Raw genomic sequence first — 25,088 nt, 5'->3', positions numbered from 1 at the left:
CTGAGGCAGAACAACTGCTAACCTCCCTGTCTGTACTGGACATTGTTAAAAAACAAGGGCACTTGTGCTACAACCGGCCGTGGCCTTGAGTCCCATAGGACGGCGCACAATTGGCCCAGCGCCGTCTGGGTTGACCGGCAGGGCTTTACTTGGCTCATTGCGCTCTAGTGACTCCTTGTGGTGGGCCCCCCAAAAAATGGGGAGAAAAAGGGGGTAAAATACAATTTTGGGGCATGCAGGCATCTTGGCTGGCATGGCATTGTTGTTGGAGCAGCAGGCGGCTATACGGCAGGCAACAGTTGGACAGCACACCAACCCCAACTGGCACACCATGAGGAGAGGGAAGTTGACGGCCAGCATTTACGGCACAGTGGATGGTGTAAAAACGATTGGAACCCTTTCTGGGTGGTTTTACTGCTAGTTTTTATGGTTATAAGGACTCACACTGGGGTACTTAATGCAGGTGATGGCTGCATGGTGCAGTTTATGAGAAGCAACGGGAGCGACTTCATCAAAATCTGCATCCAGTTAACATATTTTGTGCTTTCAAGAGAACTGGGAACTCTGAAAAATAACTTGGTCAAATCCTGACATCAGTGATCTCCAGGTCATAAAGTCGGAGCTCTAGAAATATGCCCGCGTTTCTGACTTGGAATTCCGAGTTGAATGACCATTCAAAACGATTTCCCCAGTCTGAGCTTATTTTTTTTCAGAGTTGCCAGTTGTATTGAACGCAGTGAAGTCGGAAGTCAGAGATTTCCAAGTTCCCAGTTGTCTTGAACGCGGCCGTAGCCTAGTCGCAAGTGGGAAGATTTTTATAACCATAATGCAACACACTTTGAAGACTTGACAAAAGTGATCCGCTCGAACGCGCCCAATGATTTAGGCTACATAAATGAATGAACAATTGCTGATATTTTCTTACCCCTTGCACGGTCAACAGGTTTGTTAATATTGTGAGAAAGCATTTCGGTCACCGTGTGAGCAGCGTTGACGCTCTCTTACTGAACCTTGTGCGCTATGCAGTTTGATAAAGCCTGCCTATGGTCGTATAAAATAATGATAATAAAGAAGTGTTGGAGCGCCACCTGGAGAAATACTGCATCATCGTCTTGCTTTTGGGTTGTCAGTAGTTACCCCAGCCACGAAGTCAAAGGTGTATATCGTAAAAATGTATTAATACAAATAATAGTTTTCTGGTCTTAATTTAAGGTTAGGATTAGATTCGCAGTGTGGTTAGGGTTAAAGTCAGGGTTGGGTTTAAAGTCTTATTTTAAGAAAAATTTTAGAAGTTGGCGGGGGTCAGCCAATTGTGTTTTTGTGGTTGTGGTAACTAGTGACGACCGTCAACATGTGTGGAAATAACAACACGGCGAGCCTGAGGCTCACCTACGATGGTTGTAATCTTTTCAGACAAACACCACCAGTGTTATCAACGCTAACATGCAAAAGCATACGATCTAAAGAGGATAACCCAGGACTCAGAGGTAAGTGGGCTACAAAACATCGTCGCAGTATTACACGCTAGCTAGCTGTTACTACGCAGTTACAAGTTCATCCATGCCAGCACGCCCAAGTAGACTAAATTGTTGCTTGTTGGCACAAAAAACATAGAAATTAGTCAACCGGACAAGTTATTGAACAACATTTTATGCAGGATGAATAAAGAACATAATAATAAATATGTATGTGATCCTTTTTGATGACATGTCGTTTGTACTCTAGTTTATAATCTGTTTTGTTTGTGTCCAACCAAAGACTAACGATGTCAATGCTCTTTGGTAGAATATGCTTTTATCACCACATACACCTTTAATCCTGCAAATTAGCCCTTAGTTATTTGTAGACGCACAGTCAATTTAATGCTGCATATGCCATAGACAGGATGTGGTTGTCTCTGGGGTGGAGCTAAACCTTTATTGACTGATTGTAATGACTCTTATCTTCTAGATTTTGTAGCCAGCTTCATCAGGACCAAAATTGAAATCAAGTCATGAGAGGATGAATACAGTGTTGCCAACTCCTCCGTAAGGGAAGTAGCTATTGGCTGTCCTAAAAGTCGCTAAATGACGCCATCGCCAGATTTGCATAATTGGCCATGTGCATGTAATTGTGATGGACGCTGTAGGAATAATGTCGTGGGAGAGACAAAAAGTGAGTTAAAAACACCCTAAATATGTTTAGAACTGCAAATTAACTTCTGTCATTCCTGTTTTTTTAAATGTCACAATTCCATCTAAATGGACCAAAAAGAGACAATAGAAAAAAAATGTCAATAGCATTGTGAGAAAATTATGGTAACTAGTCTGGCCCTAATTCGTTTAAAAAATTTTTTTTAATGTAAGCCAAGCAACGGCTTCCCGCATGCGCGATTCATTTGCAGTCTGGACGCGAAGGAGTTAACATCTCCTGCTCTGACTGCTGTGTGAGTACTGGGCCGTCTGTGAGTGCTTTGGGACGGGGGTGGGGCCCACGGCAGCATATATAGCGACAGAGTCGCTAAATTGGCAACACTGTATGAATGGCTACAGCCAGTGCATATCACACCCCCCAAAGACTGATGTCATTGGTGTTGTTTGTACTCTGCAGCCACATGTATGTACATCAAACTGTCCATGGCAGTTCACACTTCAGTGTCACACACAGGCATGAACTCATCAGCCCTTCAAGGATAATTAACATATTGGTATTACTAAAACATGCATAATAATTAGTAGCCCTGTAATATTATTGATTATTCGTAATGATCTCTCCTTGTAACATGAATGTTGCCCTCCAGCTCTTGAATGTATTTTAAGTTGGGAAATGTTTCCAATCTATTTTGGAGGCCTTGGACCCCCTCACATTGTCATAGATGTTGAAACACAGCATTTGCAAGGCACATGCTAGTGTGGGTATAGTTGCGTCTGTGGACACAGATTAAGTTGAAGTGGAACCTCCCTGTTTCAAAAATGTTTCTCCCTACTGAACACAACCGTATCGTGATTCTGCCCCTGTAGGAACGTTGCTGTTCTACCAGCTAGGCCTGCTGTATGACGGCGTGGTGGAACATGACTTACACCCAGCGCTCTCTGGGATATTAACCTGGTTTCCCTGCTTATGCTGGCACCCTTCATGAAGCACCCTTTGAAGGCTGTGCTGAAGGGGGTCACCAACGATCCCATGGACTTCTCGGTGATACCATGTTCCTTTCCTACCTTAAGTACTTTGTGAAAACTGCTGGTGTAAAAATGTCTTTATAAATAGATATGACTGATTATATCTGCCTGCTGAAAGGATGATATTGGTTGTGTTCCAATTCTTCCCCCTTCTCTCAGAAGTGTGCGCTCGTAGAGAATCGGATTGCAGCTATTATTTTTGCTCTGTCCCGCAACGAGAAAATTGTTTAGAGATGATTCGTTGAGGAAACTTCTGTAGCCTGGTGTCCTTGATCAACCATATTTAAACTAAATTTGACCTTGAAGGCCTGATTCACGCAGTCTCTTCTGAACAGTTGATGTTGAGATGTGTCTGTTACTTGAACTCTGTGAAGCATTTATTTGGGCTGCAATTTCTGAGTCTGGTAACTCTAATGAACTTGTCCTCTGCAGCAGAGGTAACTCTGGGTCTTACATTCCTGTGGCAGTCCTCATGAGAGCCAGTTTCATCATTGTGCTTGATGGTTTTTGCGACTGCACTTGTAGAAACTTTCAAAGTTCTTGAAATGTTCCGGATTGACTGACCTTCATGTCTTAATGTAATGATGGACTGTCATTTCTCTTTGCTTATTTGAACTGCTGTTGCCATAATATGGACTTGGTCTTTTACTAAATAGGGCTATCTTCTGTATTCCAAATACAATGCTATTTCTCTGTAAACAAATTTAACAGACTTTCAGCATGCTTATAGAGAAGGGCACTCAACATGTACTACACTGACACAAATGACTGATGATTGGTTAAAATAAATTGATAATAAGAAGATTGTGGGAGCTGTACTGTTAGATTTCAGTGCAGCCTTTGACATCATTGACCATAACCTGTTGTTGAAAAAAACGTATGTGTTATGGCTTTTCAATCTCTGCGATATCGTGGATTCAGAGCTATCTATCTAATAGAACTCAAATGGTTTTCTTTAAGGGAAACTTCTCTGTCAAACATGTAAAGTGTGGTGTACCGCAGGGCAGCTCTCAAGGCACTCTACTCTTTTCTGTTTTTACCAATGACCTGCCACTGGCATTAAACAAAGCATGTGCGTCCTGTATGCTGATAATTCAACCATATACACATCAGCAACCACAGCTAAGGAAGTCACAGAAACTTTTAACAAATAATGTTTTGGAATGGATGGCCAGTAATAAACTGGTCCTGAACATCTCTTAAACTAAGAGCATTGTATTTGGTACAAATCATTCCCTAAGTTCTAGACCTCAGCTGAATCATCTGATAATGAATGGTGTGGCTGTTGAACAAATTAAGGAGACTAAATGATTTGGTGTTACCTTCGATTGTAAACTGTCATGGTCAAAACGTATAGATTAAATGGTTGTAAAGATGGGGAGAGGTCTGGCCGTAATGAAGAGATGCTCTGCTTTTTTGACACCACACTCCAAAAAGCAAGTTCTGCAGGCTCTAGTTTTATCTAATCTTGATTATTGTCCAGTCGTGTGGTCCAGTGCTGCAAAGAAAGACATAGTTAAGCTGCATCTGGCCCAGAACAGAGCTGCACATCTTGATCTATAGTGATCAGAGGGCTGATATAAATACTATGCATGGCAGTCTCTCTTAGCTAAGAGTTGAGAAGAGACTGACTGCATCACTTCTTCTTTTTATAAGAAATATTGTGTTAAATCCCAAATTGTTTGCTTTGTCAACTTACATACAGCTCTGACACACACATTTATCCCACCAGACATGCCACCAGGGGTCTTTTCACAATCCCCAAATCCAGAACGAATTCAAGAAAGCGTACGGTATTAAATAGAGCCCTTATTGCATGAACTTCCTTCCATCTCATATTACTCAAATAAAAATCAAACCTGGTTTCAAAAAACAGATCAAGCAACACCTCACGGCACAACGCCTCTCCCCTATTTGACCTAGATAGTTTATGTATGCATTGATATGTATGATACATGTGCCTTTCATTTTTTTTTAATGTAGTTCTGTCCTTGAGTTGTTTTTGTCTATTGATATTCTATATTATGTTTCATGTTTTGTGTGGAACCCAGGAAGAGTAGATGCCGCTTTTGCAACAGCTAATGGGGATCCTAATAAAATACAAAATTCCACTACCTTGTCACAACACAACTGATTGGCTCAAACACATTAAGAAGGAAAGAAATTCCACAAATGAACTTTTAACAAGGCACACATGTTAAATGCATTCCAGGTGACTACCTTGTGAAGCTGGTTGAGAGAATGCCAAGCGTGTGCAAAGCTGTCATCAAGTCAAAGGGTAGCTACTTTGAAGAATCTCAAATATAAAATATTTTGATTTGTTTAACAATTTTGGTTAATACATGATTCCATGTGTTATTTCATAGTTTTAATGACTTCACTATTATTCTACAATGTAGAAAATAGTAAAAAAATAATAGTTGAATAGGAATGAATAGTTTTTCCAAACTTTTGATTGGTACTGTAAGTATTCACACACCTGAGTCAATACATGTTAGATTCACCTTTGACATCAACAAAATCTGTGTGTCTTTTTGGGTAAGTCTCTAAGAGCTTTACACACCTGGATTGTACAATAGTTAAATACATTTTTAAAATGTCCCTTTTTAAAAAAAAAAGTTTAAGCTCAGTCAAGTTGGTTATTGATAATTGCTAAACAGCCAGTATTTCCATACATTTTGAAGTATATTTAAGTCAAAACTAACTAGGCTACTCAGTGTCATTCAATTTCGTCTTCGTAAGAAAATCCTGTGTATATTTCAATCAGTCAATCAAATGTATTATTAAGATCATTTTACATCAGCCAATGTCACAAAGTGCTATACAGAAACCCAGCCTAAAACCCCAAACAGCAAGCAATGCAGAAGCACGGTGGCTAGGAAAAGCTCCCTAGAAAGGCAGGAAACTAGGAAGAAACCTAGAGATGAACCAGGCTCTGAGGTGTGGCCAGTCCTCTTCTGGCTGTGCCGGGTGGAGATTATAACAGTACATGGCCAAGATTTTCAAACGTTTATAGATGGCCAGCAGGGTCAAATAATAATAATCACAGTGGTTGTAGAGGGTGCAACAGGTCTGTATCTCAGGAGTAAATGTCAGTTGGCGTTTCATAGCCGAGCATTCAGAGTTAGAAACAGCAGGTGTGGTAGAGAGAGAGAGTCAAAAACAACAGGTCCGGGACACGGTAGCATGTCCGGTGAACAGGTCATGATTCCATAGCCGCAGGCAGAACAGTTGAAACTGGAGCAGCAGCACGACCTGGTGGACTGGGGACAGCAAGGAGTCATCAGGCCAGGTAGTCCTGAGACATGGTCCTAGGGTCAGGTCCTCCGAGAGAAGAGAGAGAGAGAATTGGAGGGAGCATACTTAAATTCACACAGGACATCGGATAAGACAGGAGAAATACTCCAGATATAACAGACTGACCCTAGCCCCCCGACGCATAAACAATTGCAGCGAGACTGTGGCCACGTCCGACTATACCCCCAGACAGGGCCAACCGGGCAGGATATAACCCCACGCACTTTGCCAAAGCACAGCCAACCAGCACACCTATCTTCAACCACCAACTTACTACCCTGAGACAAGGCCGAGTATAGCCCACGAAGATCTCCCCCACGGCACGAACCCGAGGCGGGCGCCAACCAGGAAGATCATGTCAGTGACTCAACCCACTCATGTGACGCTCCCCTCCTAGGGACACCATGGAAGAGCACCAGTAATCCAGTGATTTGAGACAGAGAATCCCAGTGGAGAGAGGGGAACCGACCAGGCAGAGACAGCAAGGGTTGTTCATCGCTCCAGTGCCTTTCCGTTCACCTTCACACCCCTGGGCCAGACTACAGTCAATCATAGGACCTACTGACGAGATGAGTCTTCAATAAAGACTTAAAGGTCGAGACCGAGTCTGCGTCTCCATAAAAATGGAGCTCCATAGGAGAAAGCCCTGCCTCCAGCTGTTTGCTTAGAAATTCTAGCGACAATAAGGAGGCCTGCATCTTGTGACCGTAGCATACGTGTAGGTATGTACGGCAGGACCAAATCGAAAAGATGGATAGGAGCAAGCCCATGTAATGCTTTGTAGGTTGACAGTAAAACCTTCGTTTGATCCCTAGCCTTAACAGGAAGCCAGTGTAAAGAGGTTAGCACTGGAGTAATATTATTTTAAAAATCTGGTTCTCGTCAAGATTCTAGCAGGTCGATGTTTGGCCTTTTCAAGAGAGGCTTTATTACTGCCACTTTCAGTGAGTTTAGTACACATCCGGTAGATAGGGAGCCGTTTATTATGTTCAACATAGGAGGGCCAAGCATAAGAAGCAGCTCTTTAAGTAGTTTAGTTGGAATCATGTCCAGTATGCAGCTTAAAGGTTTAGAGGCCAAGACAATTTTCATCAATGTGTCAAGAGATAGATAAAAAACTTGAGTGTCTCCCTTGTTCCTAGGTCCTGGCAGTGTTGTGCAGACTCAGGACAACTGAGCTTTGGAGAAATACGCAGCTTTCTAATGATCATGATCTTTTCGTCAAAGAAGTTCACAAATTTATCACTGCTGAAGTGAAAGCCATCCTCTCTTGGGGAATGCTTCGTTTTAGTTAGCTTTGTGACAGTATCAAAAATAAATGTAGGATTGTTCTTATTTCCCTCAATTAAGTTGGAAAATAGGATGATCAAATAGCAGTGAGGGCTCTTCGATACTGCACGGTACTGTCTTTCCAAGCTAGTCGGAAGACTTCCAATTTGGTGTAGCGCCATTTCCGTTCCAATTTTCTGGAAGCTTGCTTCAGGGCTCGGGTATTTTCTGTATACCAGGGAGCTAGTTTCTTATGACAAATGTTTTTAGGGGTGCGGCTGCATCTAGAGTATTACGCAAGGTTAAATGTAGTTCCTCAGTTAGGTGGTTAACCGATTGTTTTACTCTGACGTCCTTGGGTAGGTGGAGGGAGTCTGGAAGGGCATCTAGGAATCTTTGGGTTGTGTAGTGGCTTCCTTTCCTCTTTACCATAGCCACTGCCCAAGCCTGAAGCGGGGTTGTTTCGGACGCATACAGTCCACACTCAATGTTTCCAAACGGCCAAACATTCAATGATATCCAGGGATATGGTGCAACAAAAATGTTTATTCTTCTTATCTAACAAAAAGGTATTCTCCAATCAACTTAAAGCAGAGATTACTTGAAATGCAAATACATAATATAATATGACCTGTCTGTCTGTATTTCTGTATGTATGTCTATATGCCTGTATGTCTGTATGGTCAAAAAACTATACCGCTCCCGCATCTAGCAAGGACTCCTCCCCCCAAAGGCCCAACTTCCTGCCTTTATACTAACACAATTAACACAGTAATTTTTCATCATATACATTAATATTTAATATATTTACACAAATGTACATGGAGCTCAGTATGTTCAGTCTTTTATACAAATATGCCCAAATCGTCTCTAACAGGTTGTCTGAGAATTTATAGCACGGCTTTTGAGGATCCTTGGTTGGGGTCTGAGCAGATTATTTGTTGTGATTTCAAACGTAATAAAATGGTGGTCCGATAGTCCAGGATTATGAGGAAAAACATTTAGATACACAATATTTATACCACGGGACAAAACTAGGTCCAGAGTATGACTGTGGCGGTGAGTAGGTCCGGAGACATGTTGGACAAAACCCACAATACGGGACTTGCTAAATGTACAGTAGCCCTTATCCAGCTATCCAGTTAGCTAAACACTCATTCAAATAACTCTGTGGGAAGCAGGGTGCCGTTTTGGAAGTTTACTTGAAACACATTGTGAAACTGTAACAAACACAAAAGTACATGTTTTCAGTTACAATAGTGTAGAGCGCATAATGTCTTCCACAATAACTGCACTAAATGTATGAAATTAGTAATAAGAGTACTCAATCTGAAGCCAAATATAAAATAAAGTTACTAGAATGCAACTGTATGCTTGATATTACTCAGCTAGATATCCCTATGGAGAAATAGCATTGAAGCTAATGCAAAGTAGCGAACAGCTAACTCAATTATTAATCTTTTACAGAAACATGAAAATTATGTGATAAACATTTATCTTGTGTTAATAAACAAATGTACTTACAGACATTGCATCATACAAAGTTTATAAAGATAGATTGTAACTACTCTCACATCTTATACATTGCTTTACTTCTGAAACTGCTTCCTGTCACATGACACAACAGGTAAATTCTAGACTGCTGAACTTAAACTGCCACTAGGGGGTGCTAAACAACTAACAGGTCCAGAACACCCACTGAGTCGATGATGGCTCCGAAAGCCTTTTGGAGTGGGTCTGTGTACTTTTCCATGTGAATATTAAAGTCACCAAAAATTTTAATATTATCTGCCATGACTACAAGGTCCAATAGGAATTCAGGGAACTCAGTGAAGAATGCTGTATACGGCCCAGGAGGCCTGTAAACTGTAGCCATAAAAAGTGATTGAATAGGCTGCATAGATTTCATGACTAGAAGCTCAAAAGACAAACGTAGTAATTTTTTGGTGTAAATTGAAATTTGGCATCGTAAATGTTAGCAACACCTCCGCCTTTGCGGGATGCACGGGGGATATGGTCACCAGTGTAACCAGGAGGAGAGGCCTCATTTAACACAGTAAATTCATCAGGCTTAAGCCATAGTTCAGTCAGGCCAATCACATCAAGATTATGATCAGTGATTAGTTCATTGACTATAACTGTCTTGGAAGTGAGGGATCTAACATTAATTAGCCCTATTTTGAGATGTGAGATATCACAATCTCTTTCAATAATGACAGGAATGGAGGAGGTCTTTAGTCCAGTGAGATTACTAAAGCGAACACCGCCATATTTAATTTTGCCCAACCTACATCGAGGCACAGACACGGTCTCAATGGTGATAGCTGAGCTGACTACACTGACTGTGCTAGTGGCAGTCTCCACTAAGCTGGCAGGCTGCACCCTATCTCTATTTGGCCTTGTGTTCTAGATTATTGTCCTGCTGAAAGGTGAATTTGTCTCCCAGTGTCTGTTGGAAAGCAGACTGAACCAGGTTTTCCTCTAGGATTTTGCCTGTGCTTAGCTCTATTCTGTTTCTTTGTATCCCCTAAAAATCCCTAGTCCTTTCCAATGACAAGCATACCCAAAACACGATGCACCCTCCACTATGCTTGGAAATATGAAGAGTGGTACTCAGTGATGTGGTGTGTTCGATTTGCCCCAAACATAACGCTTTGTATTCAGGACATAAAGTTAATTTATTTTTCAGTTTTACTTTAGAGCCTTATTTCGAACAGGACGCATGTTTTGTAATAATTTTTTTCCACACAGGCTTCCTTCTTTTCACTTTGTCAGTTAGGTTAGTATTGTGGTGTAACTACAATGTTGTTGATCCATCCTCAGTAACTGTTTTAAAGTCACTATTGGCCTCATGGTGAAATCCCTGAGCAGTTTCCGTTCTCTCCAGCGACTTAGTTAGGAAGGATGTCTGTATCTTTGTAGTAACTGATACACCATCCGAAGTGTAATTAATAACTTCACCATGCTCAAAGGGATATTCAATGTCTGCTTTTTTAATTTTTACCCATCTACCAATAGGTGCCTTTCTTTGCGAGGCATTGGAAAACCTCCCCGGTCTTTGTGGTTGAATCTGTGTTGGAAATTCACTGCTCGACTGACGGACATTACAGATTATTTTATGTGTGGGATAAAGAGATGAGATAGTCATTCAACAATCATTTTAAACACTATTATTGCACACAGAGTGAGTCCATGCAACTTATTATGTGACTTGTTAAGCACCTTTTTTTACTCCTGAACTTATTTAGGCGTTTCCATAACAAAGGGGTTGAATACTTATTGACTCGGGACATTTCAGCTTTACATTTTTTTTATTAATTTGTTAAAATGTCTCAACATAATTCCACTTTGACATTATGAGGTATTGTGTGTAGTCCAGTGACACAAAATATAAATCTAATACATGTTAAATTCAGGCTGTAACACAACAATGTGGAAAAAGTCATGGGGTGTGAATACTTTCTGAAGGCGCTGTAATGGCCAGGTCATAATCTAGCCTGGAAGAACCTGATCCCTGTGTTCATCATTCTATTTCACGTCACATTTTATGATATTTGAAGTGAAATAGAAAGGTGAACACAGAGATCAGGTTGGTTTCACCAGGCTGATCATAACCACCATTGATAATGTAATCAGTGCTGTGTGTGTGTGTGTGTGTGTGTGTGTGTGTGTCCAACCAGTATCTTTGATGGGGGGCCAGGAGCTGATCTATGCTGTTATTCCCATCAATAGGGCTCTGACAAAGACCTCACCTCCAGCCTCACCTCTTGCCTGCTCACCAATGGTCGTCGATGACAACAGAAATAGGTAGGTTTAGTCTGACCTGTTCAAATTTCAACATAGTACCTGTTTGTGTGTCAGATATGACCTATCCTAACTGCCTTTGGTAATAGAACAGTGACTGTGTGTGTATGCATTCACAGAAACATGTATGGAGCCAGCACATGGAGACAGGCGGACTTGATACTGATGTCTCTAAATGGAGAGAGACCTGGCACTCGGCATTAAAATTTTACTAGACAACTTTTACTTGTATTGTCTTTTTTTATTATTAAATTTATCAGTCAATATGAGGAGTGGGAAATCCTGTGTATTTGCACCAGGATCAGGGCACTCTTGTTGTATACAGGAAACCACACAGGAAGGTATGACCACTGACATGTTTGATAATGTAGCCCCATTACCACCAGACAGTTCTGGTAGACATTCCTGCAATCAGCATGCCAATTGCACACTCCCTTAACTTGAGACATCTGCGGCATTGTGTTGTGTAACAAAACTGCACATTTGAAGGGCATGTTATTGTCCCCCAGCACAAGGTGCACCTGTGTAATGCTCATGCTGTTTAATCAGCTTCTTGATATTCCACACCTGTCAGGTGGATGGATTATCTTAGTAAAGGACAAATACTCAATAACAGGGATATAAACATTTTTTTTAAAGGGATATATATATGCACAAAATCTGAGAGAAATAAGCTTTTTTTATGCATATGGACATTTCTGTGATCTTTTATTTCAACTCATGAAACATGGGACTTACATGTTGTGTTTATATTTTTGTTCAGTATAGTTTTACAATGCAGAAGAATGGCATTCGCAAACCTTAATGGAAGTGTGGAGGCCCATCAGAAAGATGTGTGGCTGAGGTTAACAAAATGTTCAGAGACAGAATAATTAGCAAGACTCCCCTAAACAGGCTGTTCAAGGGAAAATGCTAAGTTTCGAAACACTCAAACTAACCATCATTTAGTCATGACCTGTCTTGAGGGGGAACAGAAAGCAGAAGCGTTGGCCTCTTGTGAAAGAAGTGTGTGTTCACCTGAAAGATGTTATGGATGACATGGAAAAACTCTCTCACAGGGGAAATGCGATTTATGATTGAGGAATCTTCCCGCCTTGCCAGCCAACTTCACGAACGTGTGCAGAATGTGGAGGATCTGGTGTGTCTTGGGACCCAGTTTGAGAAGGACTGGAAGCCCCACCTCTAAACTCAACCTTGTTCCCTCATCCCGATATCCCAACAACTTTCCTGGGGCTAAACCGTCTCAACAGTTTGTGCCCAAGAACCAAGACAAGAGTCCAGTGATGTGCTGGAGGTGTAAGGTCCAACATCCTCCAGGTTCCTCCCTCTCTATGGCCAGCGTTAGGATACAGAAAAAGGTCAAAGGACAGAAGACCGACAGGCATGGGGGCTTCCATTCAATTGGGTCGGTCTCAATGCCATCCATGAAGCCTTCAGACCGCTAGCTGTCTTATTCCTATTCCTCAACAACTGTTGGTCCCCTTGACTGTTAGGAACTGGAGAAGGAAAGCCATAATGGACACAGGGTCAACTTACACCCTGATGCAGGAGCCTCTCTGGAGAAAGATGGTATTACTGCATGAGGAGCTTCGAACCTGGGTGGAAAGACCATTGTACTTGGCCGATGGAGAACCGACCAATCCCTAGGGCTGGATTGATATGGAGATAAAGCTGCATGATGAGATTATCACCCTTCCTGTGACTATTCCAGATCCGTGCCTTGCATTTGCTGTGGTCCTTGGCCTGAACTTTATGTTCTTCATTGGACTGACCAGTTCGATGTCAGAACCATCCCATTGGCTGCGCTCTGACCTTTTCAACCTGGAAATGCACTGATTTCAGGCTGAAGCGATGACTTTCCTCTACCGAACATCAATGTCATAGAGGAATCTCTGGCTGGAGCAACTATTTTCAGTCATCTGGATCTGAACAGCGGATATTGACAGGTGGCATGGATCCCGTCAGTCAGGACAAGACTGCCTTCGTCTGCCTGTTAAGCACTTGTTTACTCCTGAGTGTATTTAGGCTTGCAGTAACAAAGGAGTTGAACACTTATTGACTTGACATTTTCAGCTTTTAAATGTTTTATTAATTTGTAAACATAATTTCACTTTGACATTATGAGGTATAGTGTGTAGGTTAGTGACACAATTTCAATGGATTCCATTTTAAATTCCGGCTGTAACACAACAACATGTTGGAAAGGTCAAGTGGTGTGTATGAGTTACTGTGTCCAACACACTCCATCCACATCAAATCAAAGTTTATGTCACGTGCGCCGAATACAACAGGTGTAGACCTTACAGTGAAATGCTTACTTACAGGCTCTAACCAATAGTGCAACAAAATGTATTAGGTGAACAATAGGTAAGTAAAGAAATAAAACAACAGTAAAATGACAGGCTATATACAGTGGCAAGGCTATAAAAGTAGCAAGGCTACATACAGACACTGGTTAGTCAGGCGGATTGAGGTAGTATGTGGATATGGAGTTGGGGTTATGTTGGGTACCTACTGACCCCTTGCCACGTTAAATAAAAAAGACCCGAAAAACATTTATAATTTTATTTTATTTTATCAATGACATGAATTTCTAAATACATGTTTAGGGAAATACAGGCAGGCACCACGTTACTACAATACAAAACAGCTCAATCAATCAAGCATGATGGTCTTGTTAGTATAAAAGCAAATCTTGTTTTCTAAAAATAAAAAGTTTGAAAAGGTAGTGGAATGGGATTAGTGTGGTGTACGTGTGAAGATTACATTATTGTGGGAGCACCTCCTCCAAGAGTATGAATTAGGCTGTTTTGAGAATGTTTGAATCCTAAACAACCTGCCTACACATTGTTTGAAGTAACACAGCTACTGTAGTAGGTGAAAGCTGTGTGGTGGAAAACCTTGGTAGAGCATGGCTGCATGGCTGGAGTAGTATGGCTGGAGTAGTAGGCATTGTGGTGCTCATGTGAATTTCCTTCGTTTTCCCCCCGCTTCAGACCAATGCCTATTTCGCATTTTTATAATTAGAATTGAAAGTTAATTCACTGCATCTATTTGGTGATATGATAACGATGTGAATGTGATGCAGAACTCTCCTCTTTTAAGAGTCAAAATGCACTTTAATAAAAAAATTATTAAACTAGCTACTGAGTCTGACACCAATTTACTCCTGACTCCCACTGGTCACCCCCTTCATAAGAGCATGTGAGTCCAGTTATCCAGGAGAATTTGATGAATCATTTTGAATGCCCAGTATTGTTGTTCTCTTTTCTACTAAACGAGGCCCGTGGAGAGAGTCTGCTCATTGGCCGAGAGGAGGGAAGGAGAAGACTAGGCGATAGAGGAGTCACTGGGGTCTCCTGGGAATGGTTAATATTTGAAGCATATAAGGTTTATTTTTGAGGCCTCTGTGTGTTTGTTCAGTGGCTAATGAGTAGTACTGGCAGCAGGTCGGCAGGCGGGCAGCTAGCTTAGCGGTCGTAGTAAACCGGAGCTATGTTACCATCACTGCATTTAGGAGCGCCCGGTGAGGAGAGCTGATGTACGTAATGGTGGACTATTTATGTGAGTTATTTATCTGTTGAAAGTTGACTCAATTTAGTGGATTTAGCAAATTGTTAAATATGATATGAAGTATGTGAGCTTGAACTTTTCGGTTTGAAGTTATCTGACAGTATCTGGATGTTTGTTGTATGTCTCGTTGAAGACCGATTGCAAGTTTGTTACGTCCAGTAATTGGCCATATGTTACCTTATGGCACATGTCTCCTTGCGCTTCTGATGATTTTTCTATGCATGATGACAGACCAACATAGTGGAATACTTTTTTTTAAAGTTCATATTCCTTGTTGTTTAGAGACAACTACGCTTCTTGGGCAGGGGATTATACCACTCCCTTGGCATCCTTATTTCTTGGCAAAATTATTTATCAATGTAATGGCTTCCAATGTGAACTAATTCAATTTTACAATTTCACATCTGCCAGGTCAGGAGATGCCAAATATAATGGCAATGGCTTGAATTGAGAACAACACCCCCCCCCCCCCCCCCCCCCTTTCTTTCCACTCACTCATTGTAGTGTGTAATGTCTAGGTCACAGGGTCTGATCATTTGAAAGGCGAGAATGGCTGCAACTGAAAACATATTAGAGTTGTGGATTCTAGGCATTTCCCCTCAGGTCTCACCCAATGACAGTTGAGAACAGGGCCATGTTTAATGAGCATCCTCAAAAACCTCCTCACTCTAAAACTGATATTGTGTAGTGTTTGTTTACATGTATGGAAGCAGATGTCAGGGTTATTCATCTATGTTGATGGCTTTAGTGGAAAACCTGATATGATTCAATGATGAGTCTTGAGGTTCTAACCTAAGCATCCGTTTACAAGCCTCGTGACTGCAGTTGCTTAGTGTCCCATCAGGAGGTTTGTAGACTGGTTGAAGTGGGAGAGGGATACTTTGTCGTGAGAGAAGATCTCCTTATGCAATGTTACGGTTTGAAAATGTCCATTGTAAATGCTAGGTCTAGACTGTTTTTTTTGTAATATGATTTTCAATGTAGCTCTTATGTCTTGTTTCTGTTACGTTTTCATCAGGACACACCTTTCCTACATATTTGGTTCTGACAAAAAACTGAGTTTGGAATCCCAGTAGTCTCATGGAACACGGAATGACGTGAGACAATGTTGCCTTAGTTCTTAGATAAAGTGGTTAAGTAATTGAATCATATTCAAGCTGAAGACCAGATTTTAGGCATAAAGGCCACAGTCACTGACACTGCATGCTGACATGGCATGTGATGCACACAGCCAGACTACCCACCCTCTGTGTCTTCTAGACTACCCACCCTCTGTGTCTTCTAGACTACCCACCCTCTGTGTCTTCTAGACTACCCACCCTCTGTGTCTTCTAGACTACCCACCCTCTGTGTCTTCTAGACTACCCACCCTCTGTGTCTTCTAGACTACCCACCCTCTGTGTCTTCTAGACTACCCACCCTCTGTGTCTTCTAGACTACCCACCCTCTGTGTCTTCTAGACTACCCACCCTCTGTGTCTTCTAGACTACCCACCCTCTGTGTCTTCTAGACTACCCACCCTCTGTGTCTTCTAGACTACCCACCCTCTGTGTCTTCTAGACTACCCACCCTCTGTGTCTTCTAGACTACCCACCCTCTGTGTCTTCTAGACTACCCACCCTCTGTGTCTTCTAGACTACCCACCCTCTGTGTCTTCTAGACTACCCACCCTCTGTGTCTTTTAGACTACCCACCCTCTGTGTCTTTTAGACTACCCACCCTCTGTGTCTTTTAGACTACCCACCCTCTGTGTCTTTTAGACTACCCACCCTCTGTGTCTTTTAGACTACCCACCCTCTGTGTCTTTTAGACTACCCACCCTCTGTGTCTTTTAGACTACCCACCCTCTGTGTCTTTTAGACTACCCACCCTCTGTGTCTTTTAGACTACCCACCCTCTGTGTCTTTTAGACTACCCACCCTCTGTGTCTTTTAGACTACCCACCCTCTGTGTCTTTTAGACTACCCACCCTCTGTGTCTTTTAGACTACCCACCCTCTGTGTCTTTTAGACTACCCACCCTCTGTGTCTTTTAGACTACCCACCCTCTGTGTCTTTTAGACTACCCACCCTCTGTGTCTTTTAGACTACCCACCCTCTGTGTCTTTTAGACTACCCACCCTCTGTGTCTTTTAGACTACCCACCCTCTGTGTCTTCCAGACTAAAAACCTGAATACTGAAACCCTGTCTGTCTGGAAACCCTTTGAAAATGCAAATACTTCAATATCAGAGCTGCTATACTTGTTGTGTCACTAGCACTAATATTGTAAGTATTCCTAGTTGGGTTATGTCAATGTTGAATTTTGAATACCAGTATAACACTAAATGATCAGTCTAATCTGCTTGACCACAATGCCACATTTCACTTTGAGGACATCAAGTCGCTCCCCTTGTGACATTTGTGTTGTGCTGTTGTTTCTGATACACTGACACCCCACCACTTTACTCTGTCTTTCAGGTCGGCTGTATCGACTCAACCAATCAGAGCCTGGCACTCATGTACATGACCCTGGGCCAAGAACATGTATGTATTGTGTTGCACGGCCACCTCTCTCTCCAGACACGTACCTTTATTTGTATTTTTTTCACAGTCGGCTTGGCAGGACGTCCGATCCAAAGTTCTCTCCTGTAGCAGGAATTCCTATAACGGAAACTGCTGAAAGCATAACAAAAAAACGGGGACTAACTTGAAGGTGGAACGCAAACAAGTATATTTTCTGTCATTTCCGATAAACATTTGTTCGCATTTTTGTAGAATAATTTGTTTGTCGATTTGTGCAAAACATTTAGGGTGAATACTTTGGATTCTTCTACGAACTTCAAAATATTGTTTTAGTAAAATGTTATTTGTCACATGCACGGAAAACAACAGGTTCACCTTACAGTGAAATGCTTACTTACAACCCTTAACCAACAATGCCGTTTTACAAATGATTGAAAAATAACTAATATTTAAAGCACATTTTGTTTTAATTTTGAATTTAATTATCCCGCGAGAAAATTTTGAAATGTAATCTAACCAATTAATATCCCAATGTTAATAAGTTAAGACCAAGCCATAATGGTAAATAGCTTGTAACCTTCTGTTTAACATATCTACTTGAGTATTGGTGTGTTTCTACATATACTGTAAGTTGGTGTGTGTTTATATTTGTACTTAATATATAATAATATATGCCATTTAGCAGATGCTTTTATCTAATGCGTGCATACATTTCACGTACTGCTGGTCCAACTGAGTTACAGAGAGGACTATATGAATGTTGGTGTGTGTTTCTCCATGTGTTTACATTGTACCCCATGATACCAGTCAGCCAGGAGGCGGCTCATTCAGGAGCAGTCAGCCAGGAGGCGGCTCATTCAGGAGCAGTCAGCCAGGAGGCGGCTCATTCAGGAGCAGTCAGCCAGGAGGCGGCTCATTCAGGAGCAGTCAGCCAGGAGGCGGCTCATTCAGGAGCAGTCAGCCAGGAGGCGGCTCATTCAGGAGCAGTCAGCCAGGAGGCGGCTCATTCAGGAGCAGTCAGCCAGGAGGCGGCTCATTCAGGAGCAGTCAGCCAGGAGGCGGCTCATTCAGGAGCAGTCAGCCAGGAGGCGGCTCATTCAGGAGCAGTCAGCCAGGAGGCGGCTCATTCAGGAGCAGTCAGCCAGGAGGCGGCTCATTCAGGAGCAGTCAGCCAGGAGGCGGCTCATTCAGGAGCAGTCAGCCAGGAGGCGGCTCATTCAGGAGCAGTCAGCCAGGAGGCGGCTCATTCAGGAGCAGTCAGCCAGGAGGCGGCTCATTCAGGAGCAGTCAGCCAGGAGGCGGCTCATTCAGGAGCAGTGCGTCACTCCTCTATCAGACCTCCGACTATGAACTGTCCGTTTTCAGTTACATTTATATTTCTACGTGTGTGTGTTGACATTTTATACCTTGTAGTGTCTCATCAGGTGTCTCAATCAGGAGGACAGTGGGTTCATCAATCCTCTCGGAGTTAGACCTCAGACTATGAACTGTCCATTTTCAGTTATCATGGTACCGGTGCTGTGTGCCTGTCAAGTACAGTACTATGATAACTGAAGATTGGCAGTGCCATCGCAATGGTTCTCTGTGCAACCTTCTGAGGCAGCCAGGTCTAAAGCTCACTGGTTTCTTTCAATTCTGAGAATCAACATTCTAGAATCTACTATATGTATTATCAGTTTTCTGAATTCTCAGTAATGATGTTGTCCTAGAATTTCCCTGACGTGTATATTTTGTTGTCTATGGGGGATCATGGAGACCTTTGAGCTGCTATTTAGTTGTTTGAAGGTATCCCAAAGCACACACTGTCCTGGGTCATCTCTCTGACATCACACATGGGCAGAGGTCACAGTGCTTCTCAGTATTCCATTGTGTTTGACTTCCCCTCTGGCCTTCACAGCCTGTTTGTAGGATGCTCTCGTGTTTTGTATTTGACTGTGTTGTAAAATAACAAATAATCTGTTCGTGAGCTAGCCTGTTGCACTGCTTTATTTGAGTTGCCAAGCCACCCACCTGAAATTTTCTCACTCTCTCCCAGGTTTCACATACTCAGACACGACAGTCTTCTTCCAGATGAGGTTTAAGATGGAGACTCCGACATCATCAAATCTGTCGTTCTGCCCCTGAACAAGGCAGTTAAACCACTGTTCCTAGGCCGTCATTGAAAATAAGAATTTGTTCTTAACTGACTTGCCTAGTTAAATAAAGATAAAATGTAAAAAATCATCGGAGGACAAGAGAAAAGGAGGAGACCAAGTACCAATGACCTGTGTTGAGAGCCGGCTTTACCAACATCAGCAAATCAATATTTTTATACCAGAGTCGTTCTTGAATTGCGGTGGCGTTTGGGTATGGCGTAATTAAAAACAGCATTCTTTCTAGGTATGTATTTACCATTAGGATAACATTGTGCCACCAGTAGGAGTCGTAACACCAATGAGAATTTTGTTTTATTGAGGATTTTCTTAAATGGAGGCCACAGATGCTTAAATCTAAGGTCATTAACGCATAAAATAGTTGACTAAAGGGATATGATTAATAATTTGGCTCATAATGTTATTTCCCTTTTTAAATTGACTAACCCCAAGTGACACTGGATTTAGACACACCACATTATCAATGGAATCCTCAAATGTATGACATAATTTTAAAAAAAGTGTGATTAGCTAACAATTTTCTTTAATAGACCCCTCCCCCGATGCTTTCCGCTGGATGGAATGGTTGAGGTCCTTGTATATCTTTGTAATGCGTGGTTGTCAAGGCGGTAACACCAAGGAAATAAAACTGAGGGACAGATATAGTAGTAAAAAAAAAAAGTGTTTTAATAGCCTTTGTTTTTATTGATCTATACAATATATTAAATACCTTTTTCATTTTCTAACATTCAAAATAATATATAGCTCTAAATCCACAAAATGTCACTACAACTTCACACATCACTACTGGGACAAGCCAATGTGATTACTTATCCTAAGTACTTTATACTGCAAAACTTTCTGTTTTGTTTAATGGATTTGCATTACAGTAGCTAAGAGGTGGAGAAGTATGTCTATGATAAGGCGCTGCTCTACCTTCTTGACAGCACTGTCAACAAGGCAGGTCCTACAGGCCCTAGTTTTGTCGCACCTGGACTACTGTTCAGTCGTGTGGTCAGGTGCCACAAAGAAGGACTTAGGTAAATTGCAATTGGCTCAGAATACGGCAGCACGGCTGGCCCTTGGATGTACACGGGGAGCTAATATTAATCTCTCCTGGCTGAAAGTGGAGGAGGGATTGACTTCATCACTACTTTTATATATGAGAGGTATTGACATGTTGAATGCACCGAGCTGTCTGTCTAAACTACAGGCACACAGTTCTGATACCCATGCATACCCCACAAGGGGTCTCTTCACAGTCCCCAAGTCCAGAACAGACTATGGGAGACACACAGTACTGGTTCAGAACAGGGCAGCGCGGCTGGCCCTTGGATGTACACAGAGAGCTAATATTAATAATATGCATGTCAATCTCTCCTGGTTCAAAATGGAGGAGAGATTGACTTCATCACTGCTTGTATTTATGAGAGGTATTGACATGTTGAATGCACCAGGCTGTCTGTTTGAGCTACTGGCGCACAGCTCGGACACCCATGCATACCCCCACAAGACATGTCACAAGAGGTCTCTTCACAGTCCCCAAGTCCAGAACAGAATATGGAAAGCGCACAGTACTAAATAGAGCCATGACTACATGGAACTCTATTCCAAATCTCGTAACTCATGCAAGCACAAAAATTAGATACAAAAAAATATAATATTTTTTAAAATGTTTAAACACCTTATGGAACAGCGGGGACTGTGAATCAATACAAACACAGGAGCATAAACACACGATAGCATACGCACTATACAGTCACGCGCACATGGATTTTGTACTGTATATATGTGGTGGAGTAGGGGATCTGAGGGCACACAGTCTGTGAATGTATTGTTTTTACAATTGTATAAACTGCCTTAATTTTGCTGCCTTGGCAGCAGCTAATGGGGATCCATAATAAATACAAATTGTTTTATTATTGTCTAACTATTTGTCAGTTTTTCATGGTTGCAAAGGGACACATGCCACCACAATTCAAGAATGAACCATGTATGATTCTGTGGCACTCTCACCCGTGTCTCCGAGGCACTTTGGTATGCCAAGATACCTGTCTGTAGGCTATGTTGTTGGATTGTTCTGTCCTTGGTACCTGAGTGTTCTCTCTCTGACCCTCCTCCAAAATTGCATTGAGTTTTGTATCTTATTCGTACCTTAATGTGCCTTTCATTGCTGTTACTAATTGTGTTCATATCTATTTAGTTATGTTGCCGATAATGATCCTTCCAGTTTTCATCATCTGGATTCTCTCCTGCTATAGAACATTAAATGAACATCCCTCCGTAGGATCCATTTCAGTAATTCAGCAGGTTAAATAAATGTGTATGTGCATACCGTATGCCCTGGGATACTGTAATCAGGGTTCGTTTGGAGTCCCTTTCACTGACTCTCTGAGGTGCACACCCATGGTTAATATCAAATCAAATGTATTTATATAGCCCTTCTTACATCAGCTGATATCTCAAAGTGCTGTACAGAAAGCCAGCCTAAAACCCCAAACGGCAAGCAATGCAGGTGTAGAAGCACAATATGTATGTCTATGGTGCCTGCCCATGGTTAATATGTATGTCTATGGTGCCTGCCCATGGTTAATATGTATGTCTATGGTGCCTGCCCATGGTTAATATGTATGTCTATGGTGCCTGCCCATGGTTAATATGTATGTCTATGGTGCCTGCCCATGGTTAATATGTATGTCTATGGTGCCTGCCCAGGGTTAATATGTATGTCTATGGTGCCTGCCCAGGGTTAATATGTATGTCTATGGTCCCCGCCCAGGGTTAATATGCATGACTATGGTGCCCGCCCATAGTTAATATGTATGTCTATGGTGCCTGCCCATAGTTAATATGTATGTCTATGGTGCCTGCCCATGGTGACAGGCCGTCAGCTACAGTAGCTGTTCTACATAGCCAACAGTGCCCTGCAGCAGCATCAGAACGCCCCAGTGGCTCAGCAAAGGCCTCCCTCCACCTACTGCCCACGGACCTAACCTTTGATGTTTGCAGATCTGTATGGCGGAAGCATCACCTCTACACTGCTAATATCTATCCAGACCCTTCAGATCGGCAAACATGTCCACATTAGGGCCAAGGGGAAGGGGTAGGTAGAGATTGAATTGGGACCAACTGTAGTCGTCAATGTGCTGAAAGAAGAAACCTTGTATGCCTTCATTATCCTCACAGGGCTGCTTCAACAGCCACAGGGTGGCGCTAGCTATTTGTCTAACAGTCCTCTGGTACTGTACTGTGTAGTTGTATGTAAACATGTTAAGATATACAGTGGTATGGTATGAAACTGTAACCTATAGTTAGTTATATGTAACTAGCCATTTATAAAGTTTCTCTGATTTGTGAAAATATAAGTGTGTGATGTTAACACTTTTTTTGGTGATCTGGTCACTTAGTGTTTCTTTCACTGGGTAGGTTGTGATGTGAAATAGTTGAGGCTGACAGAGTGCCCATGTCACTTCATTTTTGCCTTGCAGCTCAACAGGAGACCATACTGGAAACAAGTCTTTTAATGTTTTAGGTTTAATTTATTTGTACCAAAGAAAATAAGTGATAAACTACAATACAGATAAAAACTAATAAATATAAAATGGTTTGCAGGTTGGAACCCCAAAGGCTGATATAAAAACCACACCACAACTACAGTTGAAGTTGGAAGTTTACATACACTTTAGCCAAATACATTTAAACTCAGTTTTTCACAATTCCTGACATTTAATCCTAGTAATAATTCCCTGTCTTAGGTCAGTTAGGATCACCACTTTATTTTAAGAATGTGAAATGTCAGAATAATAGTAGAGAGAATGATTTATTTCAGCTTTTATTTCTTTCATCACATTCCCAGTAGGTCAGAAGTTTACATACACTTAATTAGTATTTGGTAGCATTGCCTTAAAATTGTTTAACTTGGGTCAAACGTTTTGGGTAACCTTCCACAAGCTTCCCACAATAAGTTGGGTGAAATTTGGCCCATTCCTCCTGACAGAGCTGGTGTAACTGAGTCCGGTTTGTAGGCCTCCTTACTCGCACACACTTTTTCAGTTCTGCCCACAAATGTTCTATGGGATTGAGGTCAGGGCTTTGTGATGGCCACTCCAACACCTTGACTTTGTTGTCCTTAAGCCATTTTGCCACAACTTTGGAAGTATGCTTGGGGTCATTGTCCTTTTGGAAGACCCATTTTCGACCAAGCTTTAACTTCCTGACTGATGTCTTGAGATGTTGCTTCTATATATCCACATAATTTGTCTTCCTCATAATGCCATCTATTTTGTGAAGTGTACCAGTCCCTCCTGCAGCAAAGCACCCCCACAACATGATGCTGCCACCCCCGTGCTTCACGGTTGGGATGGTGTTCTTCGGCTTGCAAGCCTCCCACTTTTTCCTCCAAACATAACGATGGTCATTATGGCCAAACAGTCTTATCAGACCAGAGGATATTTCTCCAAAAAGTACGATCTTTGCCACCTATGTGGAGTTGTAAACTGTAATCTGGCTTTTTTTATGGCGGTTTTGGAGCAGTGGCTTCATCCTTGCTGAGCGTCCTTTCAGGTTAGGTCGATATAGGACTCATTTTACTGTGGATATAGATACTTTTGTACCTGTTTCCTCCAGCATCTTCACAAGGTCCTTTGCTGTTGTTCTGGGATTGATTTGCACTTTTCACACCAAAGTATTAAATAAAATAAGATGAATTGGTCTACGACGTTATGATGCTGAGCAGGATGTTGTAGCCTACTAATAGACTTATTCTCATTTAGACAAAAGTCCATCCTCTACCCTCTCCTCCGTGACTCGGAAACTGATAGCGATGTCAATTGGTTAGTAGGTAAACGGAAGAGTCCACCCCTCCTCGATAGCCACCTTTCATCGAGAATAGTCATGTGTATCATAAAGGAATCCTTCCCAGAAGTTAGTTCAGTTAGTCTGAGGAGAAAAGCATGCATGTGTTTAAAAACAACATGCTACTTTTTTTATTTTATCTATTAAATGTCTTGCGCAACAGATTCCATTTGTTTTTGTCATCCACCCCTGTAAATGTCATTCGCAAGTGGAGAAAGAAAGCCTACATTCCCTCTCCTCGATTATCTTTGACCTTTTTCAAAAGTAGGCGAGAGAGGACAAAGGAAATCACTGAAGCTGGAGACTTATACAGTTGAAGTCAGAAGTTTACATATGCTGTCGTGGAATACGCTGTTTACATACGCTGTTTACATACCCTGTCTTGGAACTTCTAATCAATAATGAGGGGAGACAAGGTCAATCACTAATCAGCATATTACTGTATGTAGGGTCAGTGCAAGATAGGGTCAGTGCAGATAGTTTGTGTAACCTTTAACT

The 25,088-nt window shown here is 41.9% G+C and overlaps 1 protein-coding gene across 8 annotated transcripts; it reads left to right on the top strand.

Annotated features, from left to right (window-relative positions):
* The first annotated feature begins 233 nt into the window (after nucleotides 1-233).
* LOC129810842 (uncharacterized) lies at nucleotides 234-21,655 on the top strand. 8 transcript variants are annotated; one of them, XM_055861789.1, is made up of 5 exons: nucleotides 234-1,487; nucleotides 3,000-3,174; nucleotides 17,560-17,625; nucleotides 18,412-18,957; nucleotides 19,640-21,655. In XM_055861789.1, exons 2-4 carry the CDS (start codon nucleotides 3,100-3,102, stop codon nucleotides 18,952-18,954), a joined length of 684 nt encoding a protein of 227 aa, XP_055717764.1. In that variant the 5' UTR covers nucleotides 234-1,487; nucleotides 3,000-3,099; the 3' UTR covers nucleotides 18,955-18,957; nucleotides 19,640-21,655. The 8 variants fall into 8 exon arrangements, 4 of the variants coding, with proteins under 4 accessions (XP_055717764.1, XP_055717773.1, XP_055717755.1 ...); XR_008752792.1 differs by lacking the exon at nucleotides 18,412-18,957 and having other exon boundaries at nucleotides 529-1,487; XR_008752790.1 differs by lacking the exons at nucleotides 17,560-17,625; nucleotides 18,412-18,957; nucleotides 19,640-21,655 and adding exons at nucleotides 11,457-11,531; nucleotides 11,648-11,747 and having other exon boundaries at nucleotides 1,087-1,487.
* The last annotated feature ends 3,433 nt before the right edge of the window (nucleotides 21,656-25,088 follow it).

The sequence above is a fragment of the Salvelinus fontinalis genome, chromosome 2, assembly GCF_029448725.1.
Source record: "Salvelinus fontinalis isolate EN_2023a chromosome 2, ASM2944872v1, whole genome shotgun sequence".
In the NCBI taxonomy this organism is placed as follows: Eukaryota; Metazoa; Chordata; class Actinopteri; order Salmoniformes; family Salmonidae; genus Salvelinus; species Salvelinus fontinalis.
The sequence above is the reverse complement of the archived record's forward strand: the minus strand, read 5'-3'. Positions and strand labels throughout refer to the sequence as shown.